Source organism: Gracilinanus agilis, unplaced genomic scaffold, assembly GCF_016433145.1.
Source record: "Gracilinanus agilis isolate LMUSP501 unplaced genomic scaffold, AgileGrace unplaced_scaffold34799, whole genome shotgun sequence".
Lineage (NCBI taxonomy): Eukaryota > Metazoa > Chordata > Mammalia > Didelphimorphia > Didelphidae > Gracilinanus > Gracilinanus agilis.
The window spans coordinates 1-13,252 of NW_025367799.1; the positions used below are offsets into that span (position 1 = coordinate 1).

The window sequence follows — 13,252 nt, forward strand, 5'->3', positions numbered from 1 at the left end:
GGAGGAGGAGGAGGAGGCAGCAGCAGCAGTGAGAGACCCAGGAGGAGAAAACAGCTGAGAGAAGAATTCTATGCCAAAGAGATGAGGAGCGAGTTCATTCCAGGCATGAGGGTCCTCTGCCAAAAGACCCAGAGGCCAGGGAGGGCTTTTTGTATCAGGAAGGCAGCAAGTACAAAAGGGAAAGAGGGGCTGGAACTCCCTAGGAAAGGCTCTAAGAGAAGCTGGTGTTTTGTCCTTCAGTCTGGAGGGGCCACAGAGTGACAGGACCAGAGGGTGCTGTATTAGTTAATTCACCCAGAAACTCTTTCAATCTCAGCCCCTTAATCCCCACCCCCAGCTTCCTCACTTAATCCTCTTAGACTCCCCTCAATCTTCCCCCAACCTTCCCATTAATCCCCCAGAGATGCCTCCAATTTTCTCCTTTGATCTCCCAAATCCCCGGAATGGCTCCCCTTTATTCATGCCTCCTCCACATCTTCTCAGCAGTTTCCTTTTGCTTGGCTAGTCAATTAGTGATCCCCAAGTAAATTAATAATGTCAAAACGGCATGATTAAAACCTAATTATTTTGCAGAGGAGAATCTGGACAGTCAGAGGAGTTCAATAACTTCTATGAGGTCACACAGGCAGTAAATAGTGGAGCTGGGATACAAACCCAGGTCCTTGGACTCCAAACCCTTATCCCCACCTCCATTCTGCCTGGGACAAGGGTCTAGCCAGAGGACTGAAGAAGTCAGTCTCTCCATGGGCCAGCAAGTGTGGCAAGGGAGTTTTCAGGCCCTCACTTTGGCTCAAGTGGAATATACACCCCTCAAACTTTCTGCCTATTAAAATCCAATCCTTTCTTCCAAGAACACCTCCTCTGGGAATCTTGCCCTAACCTGCCAACAAGAGTGAGTTCTCCTTCCTCAGAGCCATCAAAAATGCCATGTCTGTGGCACAATCAAATGTAATGGACTTCTCTACTAGCAGCAGTGCAATGATCCAGGACAACTGAGGGACTTATGAGAAAGAACTGTGGGAGCGGAAACAGAAGAAAAACAACTGCTTGATCACATGGTTCAATGGGGATATAATTGGGGATGTAGACTCTAAACGATCACCCCAGTGCAACTATTAATAATATGGAAATAGGTCTTCATCAATGACACATGTAAAACCCAGTGGAACTGCTTGTTGGCTATGGGAGAGGGGTGGGAGGAGGGGAGGGAAAGAACATGAATCATGGAACCATGGAAAAATATTCTAAAATAATTAATTAAATGAACTTTTTTTTTAAATGCCATGTCTATACCTCTCTACTGAACTCTATCCTATTATTATTATAGCCGGGAGGAAGGTTTTGTAGACTTAAAGTCTATACTGGCTTTGGAGTCAGAAGCCCAGAGTTCAAGTGAATTCCAGCTCTGGCTAGTTGCTACTTGTGTGGCCTTGGGTAAATTGTTTCACCTTTTCCATATTTGTTTCCTCTTCTGCAAAATTAGGCTAACTCCCATACTCTATACCTCAAAGGGTTTTCATAAGGATAATAACAATATCATATGGTGTTTTAAAGTTCACAAAGTCAGGTGTTGAGAGTTCTTTCACTGATCACCCAGTAGGCCTACCATCTTCCCAACTACATTGTTAACGCCTCAAGGGAAGGGATTATGTGTCTTTGTATCCCCTTTTGCATCTAGTAGGGGATGGTGAGCAGGGCAGAGTCAGTAAATGTTGAATGGATAGTTTTTCCCCCCATTTCTTGTAATATGTAGCAATCCACACAAGAAAATCCAAGTGGATGAAAAATCCCTACTCTCCAGATTATGAGACACAGTTGGATGGGCTGTCCATGAAATTAGTTCATCGGTGTATATAGCTTGGAGAAATGTGCAGGATGAATTGGAAAAGTTGGAATGAGATGAGTTAAGAATTGGATGGGGAACATCTAGGTGGTTCAGTGGATAGCATGGAGATGGGAAGTCCTGAGTTCAAACACCTTCCAGCTGTCCAACCCTGGGCAAGTTACTTAGCCCCAGGTGCCTAGACCTTACCACTCTTCTGCCTTGGAACCAATACTTAGTATTGATTCTAAGACAGAGGGTTAGGATGATGATGATGATGATGATAATAATAATAATAATAAATATACATTTGTGTATAATATATAATATAAACCTATATATCTCCCAAGCTGCTCCCTAAGACAATCTCACTTCTCTTAATGCCGGCATCCTTCTAGAAATGTTCTATCTACGGCCATGAATTCTAGACTACCATGATCTCAGGAGAATCAGAATTGTAGGTGGCCCCAAGAGCAACAGAGGGACACACGTGGCGCCAGCAGGTGACAAGACATCGATGACCACAACCTAGTCAACAGAAGGGACGCGAGACATCGCTGAGAATGGGGAGGACTGAAAAAAAGAGTTGGACTAGTCACAAAGGGTGGGCAGTTTGGCATCCAGAGTGGACCCGGTGCTGGATCTGGAATCAAGAAGACCCAAGTTCAAATCTCACCCCTGACATTTATGAGCTCATTACTATGGGCCCAAGTGTCCTACTCTGCCAAATGGAAGCCAGTGGTTACACGCTACCCTGCAAGAAGAGCTTCTTGAAGGCAGAGACTAAGTTTTGGCCTTTCTTAAGCCTTGGCACATAGCATGATGCCTGGCACTTAATGAAAGCTTGTTGACTGACCAGGAAAAGTGATTGGCAGACCTGAGAGGTCTAGTGAGAACCCAGAGTTGTTCTCATCCTCCCCCCAGGGCCACTCACGTGTTTCCTGGGGCCAAGAGCAACTTATTGTACTCCATCTTAAAGCCATCCTTGAATATTGCTTTCTTGTTCTTCACGTCCACTGTGACAACCTGGAATCATTAAAATAAGGAAGAATTAAGAAAGAACCAGAGTGGCAAATAACATAGCTCAGGATGTCCAGCAGGGGTGAGGGTGGGTGGTGAAACAGAGGACCCAAGGTGACACACGGGATAAGGTGGGATTTGAACCCAGGTCCTTTGATTCTCAGGAACTGGTGTTGTTTCCACTGACTCAGCCTGCCTCAACCCATCTTAGCAAGCTCTATCACAAGGCATCGTCCCTAGGAATCTCTTTTCTTCTTGGCTCTGTTTCATCACCAGGAAAGTAGGGACAACAGCATTTTGTTATCCACTGCCAGGGAGGCTTGGATCTGAGAGCAAACAAAGCTGAAACTAGGACAAGGCCATCAGGGCCTCGTCTCAGGGGCTGAAATTCGGTTGGTCGTGAAATCAGCTGTACATAAACCACTGAGCTCTGCACCTGGTAACCACGGTCACATCTGGGATCAGAACTGAGAAATGCCAGCTCGGAGGTCCCTGTGTTTATAAAGAAATGAACAAATTCGACATCCACTGCTGTTTGTTAAGTGCCTTCTATGTGGAAGGTCCTGGGCTGGTCATAAGGAAGAAGAATCCAGAATTGGAAAGAATCTCAGAGAAATTCTAGTCCAACTTGCTCCAGAAAAAAAAGAAGCCCCATAGGAGGAGGAGAAGGAGGAGGAGAAGGAGAAGGAGGAGGAGGAGGAAGAGGAGGAAGAGGAGGAGGAGGAGGGGGAAAATCATCATCATCATGATAACTAGCATTCTCATAGCCCTTTAAAGTTTGTAAAACACTTTACAGAGGTTATCTCATTGGATCCTACCTTGAAGAAGGTGAGATCATTGTGCCCATTTCTCAGATGAGATGCTAAGAGATTAAGGAATACACTAACGCAAATATCTGAGGCAAGATGCAAATTCAAGCCTCTCTACCTCTATAGTTCTATCCATGGTTCCAGATTTCCTTCTCAAGATCCCATACTCCAGTGACAGACTTCATGGTAGAAAACTGGGCTGGAATCTCAACCCTGCCATTTGCTAGCCGTGTAATCGTAGGCAAGTCCTTTCAGAGAAGTTTTTCTCTGACATTCAGTTCTCTCATCTCTATAATGCAGATGGTAAAAACCACCCCGATTGCCTCACAACAGTAGGATTAAGATTAGAAATACACCAAATGGTCTCAGACATTTCCCATCTGTGTGACCCTGGGCAAGTCACTTGACCCCCATTGCCCACCCTTACCACTCTTCTGCCTTGGAACCAATATACGGTATTGATTTTAAAATGGAAGGTATGGGTTAAAAAAAAAAAAAAGAAATACACCAAATGGCCTCAGACACTTCCCAGCTGTGTGACCCTGGGCAAGTCACTTGACCCCCATTGCCTAGCCCTTACCACTCTTCTGCCTTGGAACCAATACACGGTATTGATTTTAAAATGGAAGGTAAGGGTTAAAAAAAAAAAGAAAGAAAGAAATACACCAAATGGTCAGAAGAGGACCAAAGGAGAGAAGGGCTACCCATAAACTATCAAGTGTCATAGAAAGGTCCATTTGTGAAGATGACTGTTTGAGCCCAAAATGTAGAGTTTACATTTATCATGACTAATTGTCCTCTTCCTCAGTTTGGCCTATTACTCTGGCTTACCGAGAGGTCTTTGGGTCTTGATTCTGGCATCTGACACATCAGATTGGTTTTCTCCTCTATAAAATGATTTCTGGGGTCCCTCCCAGCTCTGTCAGCCTAGGAATCTATTATGTCCCTTGCCCTGATGCTCTAGGAATCCTCTCTGTGGGTTGGACCAGGTGGTCTCTGAGGTCCCTTCCAACCCTAAGTTCTAGGATGATAAATATTTTATTTCTTGGGCATTGAGGGCAGCCAGAGAAAGGGGAATTGTGATCCAAAGTCTGAAAGCCATACGTCTTCCCCCAACTCGCCACACATCTGTCTCCTTACCACCTACCTTCTCCAGAAGGAGAGGAAGGAAAACTTAGCTGCTGACAAGCTCTCGCCTCACTTCTCAGAGTTATGATTCCTAGAAATTTGGCCCTCTCCTAGCATGAGTCCCAATAGCCTGCCCCTGTCCTCATCTGCGTCCCTGAGAGAACAGACCATGGTAGAGGGATCCATGTGTCCCTTGTGTCCCTAGAGGGGTGGATTTCTCTTGGGGTGGCACATGGCTGCATGTCTGTAGGTCTTGGAGAGGAAGAGGCTCTTGATGAGAACCAGCCACACTCTAGTCTGTTCCAAACTCCCACCTGAGGCAGCAGCACTAACCTCTGCCATGTTTGGCCACTAGAGGAAGGTCATCACATCATGGAAATACCAGTGTGACAGGCAGGTACTTTGTCACAGAGGGAAATGTGGGTCTCTCCGGTAGGATCTGCTCTTTGGGGTCTCCCAGGGGCATGCAAATGGATTTAAAAAAAATAAATTGCTCCGAGTCCTTTCTCTGTGTACAAAGTAATTGCCCTTCCTCCCCAGGGCCTCCTTGCTTGTCTCAGGCTGGCTTTTAGGAACTCTCATCCTCAGAGGCAATTCGATCACTCAGACCCAATAGCAAGCAATTCCTGGAATCCCCAAGGGTGGATTTTTGTCCAGGATATATGACTCCATGGAGATAGCCAGCCAAAGCAGCCAGCCTTTGAGAGGTCAGATTTATAGCTTGACCCCATTTCCAGACAAACGTCTGATGAACTTTTCTGGTTTCGATCCTTATTTCTGCCATTTGCAAGCTGTTTGAGCTCAGGCAGGACCCTTCTCCTCTCTAGCAAAATGAGTCTGATGGTACTTGTACTCCCCAGCAAAGAAAGTTGTTGGAAGGAAAGTCCTTTGTACACTGCGGAGATATCAGGGAAATCAAGTGGGTTGGATGAGAGGTAAGCAGGACCTCTTAAATATCTCTTACACTATGGCTTATGGTGGAACTACAATCCTGAAAAGTTATCACTCTTTCCAAAGGAGCAGGTTCGGTAAATGGAGTGGTGAAGGGAGGGAGAAGACATACTCTTGTATGGAAAGTATCAGAAGTGAAGATCAAAGGAGGAAACAACAGAAGGGATTCATGGTGGAAAGACATACAGACCGCCTGGCCAGGTGGAGGCCATGGAAGATAGATTCTTGAAAAATATCACAAAGCTGGGATATGTGCACCCTGCTGGGCAGAGAATGATTCTCTGGACATTTGATAGAGGAGATTCTTTGAAAAATGGAGTAGCTGAGAGACTCCTGTCTCACTGTAAGAATCTTTTTGTGCCTCAGAGAAAAGTGTGATGAAAGGAGGCACCATTTTAGACCTGTCTAACCAATGGGGAAGAACAGGCTGCAGAAGTAAGAACATCAAGAACCTTTGGACATGGGGACCGCACCATTGCTCTCTGGGAATCTCCCTACGCCACCCCGTCTTTTCTTGCCTTGATCTCGCCCCTCAAACAGCATCCAGCGCACCACCACAGAAGAGCTTCGAGGAGCCCCTTCCATGTCCTGGTGCTTCGGGCCAGCCCTTCTCCCTTCTCCACTGCTGGCTCAGCTCAATCCTTGCCCACCGCCGGGGCCCCTGTCCTCACACCTGCGTGGCACACCTTCGGTGGTGAGCTAAATCTTGGGCAAATTGATTCCCTTTTCTACAAGCTGGCAGGGTCGGACAGGACAGGCACCGGCCTTCTGATTTCATCCCCAAATTCACAGGCTCACCTGGGTCTCCGTCAGGACTTCGATGTCGTAAGTCAAGAAGAACTCCTTGGGTCGCAGGGCGATCTGCTCTGGCTGGGAGTCCAGGGACTGCAAAGAGGAGAGTGTTAGGCTCCTCCCTGAGCTCTGGGGTCCAAACCCCAAAAGGCCGCCTGTGCTCTGACCACTTCCCCTTCTCTGGCCATACTCCAGCCTCATCCTTGTCCAGGATCACAAACACCAGCTGGACTCTCAATGCCTAAGCGGGGTCAAGAGCACCAGAGCCCCAGAGCCAGGAAAACCTGCCCCGAGCAACAGAATGGCTAGGCTCTGTCCAACGGGGATCTGGGGTTCTGGGGCCACCGCTGTCACCCCTGCTAGCTATCGCCCCTTCCCCTTCCCTGCCCAACAGATAACAATAATAATAATAATAACAACAGGGACCGTGAACAGACACACTGAAGAGCTTTGCCATTTCCCTCTCCAGCTTGTTTGACAGAGGAGGAAACTGAGGCCAACACAGTGAAGTGACTTGCCCAGTGTCACCCAGCTAGTAAGTGTCTAAAGCCAGATTTGAACTCAGGTCTTCCTGACTCCAGGCCTGGAGCTCTAGGCACTGTGCCACTTGGCTGCTCTAAGGCCTCAGTTTCCTCATCCTTAAAATGGGGATAATAATAAGATCGATGAGATGATGTTTCTAAAGTCCTTCTAAATGCCCGCTGTTCTTAGTGCCCTATAAGTGCTCTGCCAGTGTCAAGAGAGCAGTGGAAATGCCAGCCATTGCTGTGAGGTATGACTCGATTTCAGGCCTCCAGGGCCCTAAGGAGGCCTTCCTGGCTTCTTGGGTAGCCTCCCGGGTATTGGGATCTTCTGAAAGTGGGGACCCTTGAGGCGCTTCCTCTCCCCCCATGCTCATGCCCAGGACCCCGGGAGGGGAGGGGAGGCGAGGCCCACCTTGCTGAGCTTGGGCCTGTCATAAGGGAGGTGTCTGTCCATCGTGCACATCACAATCCTGTCGGAGAAGCCCTCCTGCCGCAGAGTCTCTGCACACACCAAGCCGGCTGCCCCTGCCATGAGGAGACGGGCCTTGAAGGACTAAACTTCTCCTCTGGGCACCCCCAGAGGGCTCCATGGCCCGGGAAGGGAGGAGCCAGGCCCGGGAATTGCAGAGACCTATGAGGGCTGAGGGACGGGCTGGCTGAAGAGGGAAGCGCTGCTCTGGGCCCAAGCTAGGCTGGAGGCCAAAGCTGCCCCTTGCAGGGGTGCCAGGGGTTTACTTTGGGGGGCATCGTCCCTCTGGGCCAGCAGGCACCAGGCTCTGGGCAAAGAAACTCGAAGATGGGCCTGAGGTTTTCTCCCCAGCCTCCCCCAGGGCCCCGCCTGCACCCCGGAGCCCTGCAGCCGCTCACCAGCACCCACGATCAGGATGTTGGTGCTCCCCATGTGGTAATTACTGACCGAGATGCACTTGGCCATCACCTTGGTCCTCCGCTGAGTCTGCAGGGCCTGCGGGGGGAGCCAAGGGTCAAGGGGGATCCCTCGGGCCTAGCACACCCCAGAGCCGCAGGAAGGGCCCTGGGGAGCCGGCCGAGGCTCCCCACGAGCTCCCAGGGATGAGGCGACTCCATCCGGAGCTTATGAACCCCTGAGGTGCCCCCACGGAGGGAGACAGAGAGCTTCAGGCGGCGGGACGGAGGCCGAGCCCGGCTCCCTGAGGATACCCCAGACACAGCCAGAAGGAAAGATGGACAAGAGACGGCCCTCCCCTTCCCAGAAGCCCCTCCTGAAAGGGTTCCTGGGCCAGGCTCAGATCCAGTCGGGCCCTTTCATAAGGAGGCCAAGAACGGCTCTGGAGGGGCAGAGAAGGGTCCAGGGTGAGAGCCAGGAAGCAAGGGCCGCCGCCTCCCGCAGCTCGGCTCCTCCAGGCTTCCCTTCACCCTGGCGGGAGGAGATGGCACCGGGCACAGGTGGCGCTGGGCACAGGTGCCGCCCTCCGAGGCTGCCTTCTCATTTTTCAGAGGAGGAAACCGAGGCCCCGGGGAGGGCGGGGAGCGCTCCATGGCACACAGATAGCGTTTGGGCAGCCTTTTCTCCCGAGCCCAGCCCAGGCTCCACTCTGCAGCCCTGCAGAGGGTGGGTGGCCTCGCCTGGGGGCGCCCCTGGCTCAGGGAGGCTGCTGCAGAGCCTTCTATCCTGGCCTCCTCCCAGGCAGCCTGGGGGCTCCCTCTGTGGGGGATGGGCTGGCACCCCCTTTACCCCTCCCAGGGGCCCGGCTCTAACACGCTCTCTCGTTTGGAGCTCCGAGGATGCAGTAAAGACACCCAAATGGACTTGCCCCTGACTAGTAGGTGTCCAAGGTGGGACTCGAACCCGGGGCCTCTGACGCCTCGTAGCCCACTGACCACCAGAGACGCCTCGCCTGGTCAATGGTCCGTGGGTCTCCCCAGAGGGCAGACCCACAGGCCTGACATGGACAGCGGAGAAAAGGGGCCGTTGCTGAGAGGCGGAGCATCAAGGCAGACGGTCCGACAGACCCAGAGAAGAGGAGGGCGAGTCAAACAACCAACTAAGGGCTTCCTGCGGAAGTAACCCACTGTGCCTCGGTTTCCTCCGCTGTAAAATGGGAGGGGGATGGTGTCCGAGCACGGCCCTGGCCTGAGAAATCATCCGGTCCAAGTCCTGCGTTTTCGGGGCAGTGAGCAGAGGCCGGGAGGAGACAGGGCCGGCCCAGAGCCACGAGAAGGGGCTTTTTGAGGCCGGGGAAGCCGAGGCCGGGGCTCCCTCCGAGACCTTGCCACAGCCACAAAGAAGTGGAGAGACCCCGGCTCTGGGACCCGACTTTCCTGCCTGCTCTAGGGAAGGCCTAGACTTAGAACCGGGAAGCCTTCGGCTGGAAATCTGGCTGAGACGGGAGGCTCTCGCCTCTCCGAGCCTCCGCGCCCTCATCTGTAAAATGGGCACAACAACGGCCCTCCCGGGCCCCGGGGCTGCTGAGCATAGCCGTGGCAGGCCTGGGCACAAGAGCAGGGACTCTTCGGCCCATCGTCCTCGCTCGTCAGGAAGCTCGGCGGCTGGGATGATGGCACGACTCCGTCTCCCCACCGTGCAGACTGCCGAGGGAGGTCCCCGGCCTCGAGCCCGCCGGCCGCAGGGCCCAGCCGCCCCAGCTCACCTGTTTGCTGGCTCGGATGTAGACCTTCTCCTTCTCGATCTTCACCTGGGTCAGTGAGAGCAGAGAGAAAGATGGGTCCCCCACAGCCCGGGCCCCGGACCCAGCCCAAGGGGGGCCCAAGGCAGCCGGCCCCTCCCTGGGCAGAGAGCCCGGCCGGAGGCTTCCCTCAGGCCTGGCTCCCGAAGGGGAGCTCAGCGAGTGCCAGGAGGCCTCGGCCCAGGTTCCAGCTTCACTCTGGTTCCGCCGTAGCTGGAGGAGCCTCCTAAGCCCACTTTGGGGGTTTGGGCCTCTCCTCTGTCATCTTCTCCATGGACTTCCCCCCCCCAACTCTGGGCCTCCCATCTCCCCCTGGGCCTCTCTGACCTCTCATGATCCATCCTGCCCCCACGCCCCACAGGGGCCTTCTCACTATAGGCCTCCCATCTTTCCCATGAGCCTCCCTTCTCCCCCATGAGCCTCCCTTCTCACTCATGAGCCTCCCTTCCCCCCAATGAGCCTCCCATCTTTCCCATGAGCCACCCTTGTCCCCCATGAGCTTCCCTTCTCCCCGCAATGGGCCTCCTTCCTCTTCCAAGGGCGTCTGATCTCACCTGGAACTTGGGGAGGCTGTCTAGGCCCGGGAAGTCCTCGATGTCTCCGGTGGCAATGTTGAAACAGGCACCATGCCAGGGGCACCGAACCCTCCCTCTGGAGAGGACCCCTGGGACAAGAGAGTCAGTCCTAAAGGCCTGGCCCGGAGCCTCTGGACAAGGCAGGCTCTGTGGGGACGGAGGGTCCCCTCAGAAGACCCCGCAGCAGCCGGGCCTCCTTCCCAGGGACTTGGGCACAGACGGCAGCCTTTCCACAGCCGCCCGAGTCCCAGGGAGAAGGGAAGTGATATGGCTCTCTCTGTGGCTCCAGGGGCCAGTCAGATGTGGGGGCCACAGATCCCCAGAGCCTTCCTCGAGCCAGTCTCCCCAACACTCCCCCACATTCCTCTCCAGGCTTCCAGGGCCTGTCTCCCTCCTTATGGCCCTTGGAGATACCCTGACTGACCCATGGCTTCTCCCACTGTTCCACCCACCCTTCCCAGCCCCACAACCCCCCAGATCCCCTGCAACTCATGGGAGAAAACGGGTTCAGCCCTGCCTCTGGGGAAGCAGAAGCTTCCCGTGCTCTTGGGGCCGCTCCTCCCACTCTGCCTCCCCACACCCAGCTCTCTCCTTCCCAAGCCGCCATCCCCAGAAGCAGCCGCTCCCCAAAGAAGGACCCGGGGTGCTGACCCACCTTTCACCAGGGGGGCGCCGTAGTGGGGACACTTGTGACCCAAGGCGTGGAACTCGCCATTCTCCTTCACCAGGAGGGCCTTGCCCCAGCCCAGCTCTACCTCACGCATCCTGAGGAAGGAAAGGAGTCTCAGCCCCTCCCGTTGGGGCTCTCGGCAGCCGCTGGCTCGCCTGATTGTCGCGCCCACTCGGAGCCTCCGACTCTCAGAGAAGTCACAACAGAGGCCCCAGGAGGAGTGGGAGCCCCAGTCTCCGAGGGATCCAGGCCCGAGGCGCAGCAGAGAGGTGCCGGCAGGGGGACGGCCTGGAGGCCCAGAGGGGCATCAGGGGTACCCGGCAGGCTGAGCCTGGAGAAGGGAAGGCTCAGGGCACAGCAGGCCACCCTCCAGGATCGAAAGGATCATCGGAGGAAGAAAGGCTGGGCTTGATGTGGTTGGCCCAGAGAGCCAGAGCTGGAAGTGATGAAGGGGGAAGGGGGAAGAGCAGCTCTCCCAGGGGGGCCAGGCCTGCCTTGGGGGAGGGCAGAAGGGTCTCCGCTGCAGAGGCCAGATGGGGCTTCCCAGACAGACAGACTGAAGTAGAGCAAAGGCCCCGAGGCCCCACCTCCACAAGGAGCCCCGTCCTTCCCTGGAGCCCAGGAGAGCCCACCAAGAACCTACTGGCCATTCTCCAAGTCTTTGACGTGGCACACGGCGGCCTCCACTCGGTCGTGAGGGCTGGGGTAGGGGTGCAGGGTGGACGGCCGCTCTTCTGGGTGGTAGTGCCGGGCCCGGCCGTTGGCTTTGTAGGCCAGAGGGCTGGCCTGGCCGTTGGGAGATGCGTCCTCCTTGGCTCGGTCCTTCTCAGGGAGCACCACTTCGATCTTGAGCTCCACTGGGGAAGCCACAAAAGGCTCGTGAGGCCGGGTCCCCCGACCACCCCTCCAAGGCCCGGGGGCCAGGCGGGGGCACCCCTGGGGCTCGCCCCTGAAGCTCGCCATCGGCACACAACCACAAAGAGGGCGCCCGCCCGCGAGCAGGCAGGGCCAGTGGGGAGGGAGCACCAGGAAGAAGGGAAGGCACCTCGCAGCGCATTGGAGCTCCAGCCCTGGGCCCTTGGGGGGCACAGACAAGAGTCACCCAGGAGGGCTCAGGCCTGCCCACTCTCCTTCCCGGGGCCCTTTAAAAGGAGGACAGGAGCAAGGCAACCAGGTGGCTCCGTGGATGGAGAGCCAGGCCTAGAGACGGGAGGTCCTGGGTTCAAATCTGGCCTCAGCCACTTCCCAGCTGTGTGACCCTGGGCAAGTCACTTTGCCCCCATTGCCCACCCTTACCGCTCTTCTGCCTTGGCACCCAGCCACAGAATTGATTCTAAGGTGGAAGGTCAGGGGGTAAAAATAAAGGCAGGACAGGGAGCGCCTCCCAGGCTCTGTGTGGCCAGCATCTAGCAAAGGGCCTGGCACACAGCAGGTGCACCACACATGCTTGATCGACAGAGGCAGCCAGAAGGGACCTTAGATGCCATTCAGACCAATCCACCCACTTTCCATATGGAGAAACTGAGGCATGTGGCAGCCAGAAGTAGGGCTGGGCCCAGAGACCTCGGACACGAAGAGTCTGTAGGAGCCACAGAATGGCCTTCCCATGCCCAGTGCCAGCCTTGCAGCCTTTGAGCATCCGAGACCCCCGAGACTCCCATACGCCTCGCAGGGCCCAGGGCACCCCTTCCCTTTCCTCCACCCAGGCTTTCCTCGGGGGAGGCGGACCAGACGAGACAGGTGGGAGGTCCCCGGGGAGCCGAGAGGCCTCGTAAACGTAGCTGCCGATAGCCATCGAGTAAGGGGACACCCGGCCTCCGAGGAGCCCAGGGGGCCAGCCGAGCCGCCGGGCCATAGTCACAGGGTGCAGCCTGTGGCGGCTCGACCCAGATACTGCCCGGCTCTGCCCTACCCCAAGCACAACAGCAGGAGCCGCCCTCCCCGAGCACTCGCCGGGGCTCCAGAGGGGCGGCCTCCCCCCACCCCCACTGCGGATTGTTCCCTTCAGAATCTGATCCAACTCTCTGCCCAAAGGGCCTGCAGCCAGGGCTGGGGCTGGCACGGCGTCCTCTCACCGGCCCCCACACAATTTCCAAATCGCAGAATTAAAAGGGACCTCACGACGCACGTAGAGCAAGAAAGGGGGACAAGAGGAGGCCAAAAGCCCTTCAGCTCCCACGGCCTCTGTTCTGTCCTCAGAGTCTCCCCGCCCTGACACCCCTGTTCTAGGCTCCCTCCCCTCTGACATCCCTGTTCTAGGTCCCCCCCTTTCTGACACCCCTGTTCTAGGCTCCC

The 13,252-nt window shown here is 54.9% G+C and overlaps 1 protein-coding gene across 1 annotated transcript; it reads right to left on the reverse strand.

Annotated features, from left to right (window-relative positions):
* Window positions 1–2,756: 2,756 nt before the first annotated feature.
* LOC123254882 (apoptosis-inducing factor 3-like) lies at window positions 2,757–11,920 on the reverse strand (the record flags this gene model as incomplete). The annotated part of the gene is made up of 8 exons (XM_044683785.1): window positions 11,601–11,920; window positions 10,943–11,052; window positions 10,267–10,376; window positions 9,677–9,721; window positions 7,914–8,010; window positions 7,459–7,571; window positions 6,529–6,615; window positions 2,757–2,848 (listed from the first exon to the last, which is right to left on the reverse strand). Coding segments are annotated over exons 1-8 (974 nt in total), but the record flags the coding sequence as incomplete, so codon positions are not given.
* Window positions 11,921–13,252: the final 1,332 nt, after the last annotated feature.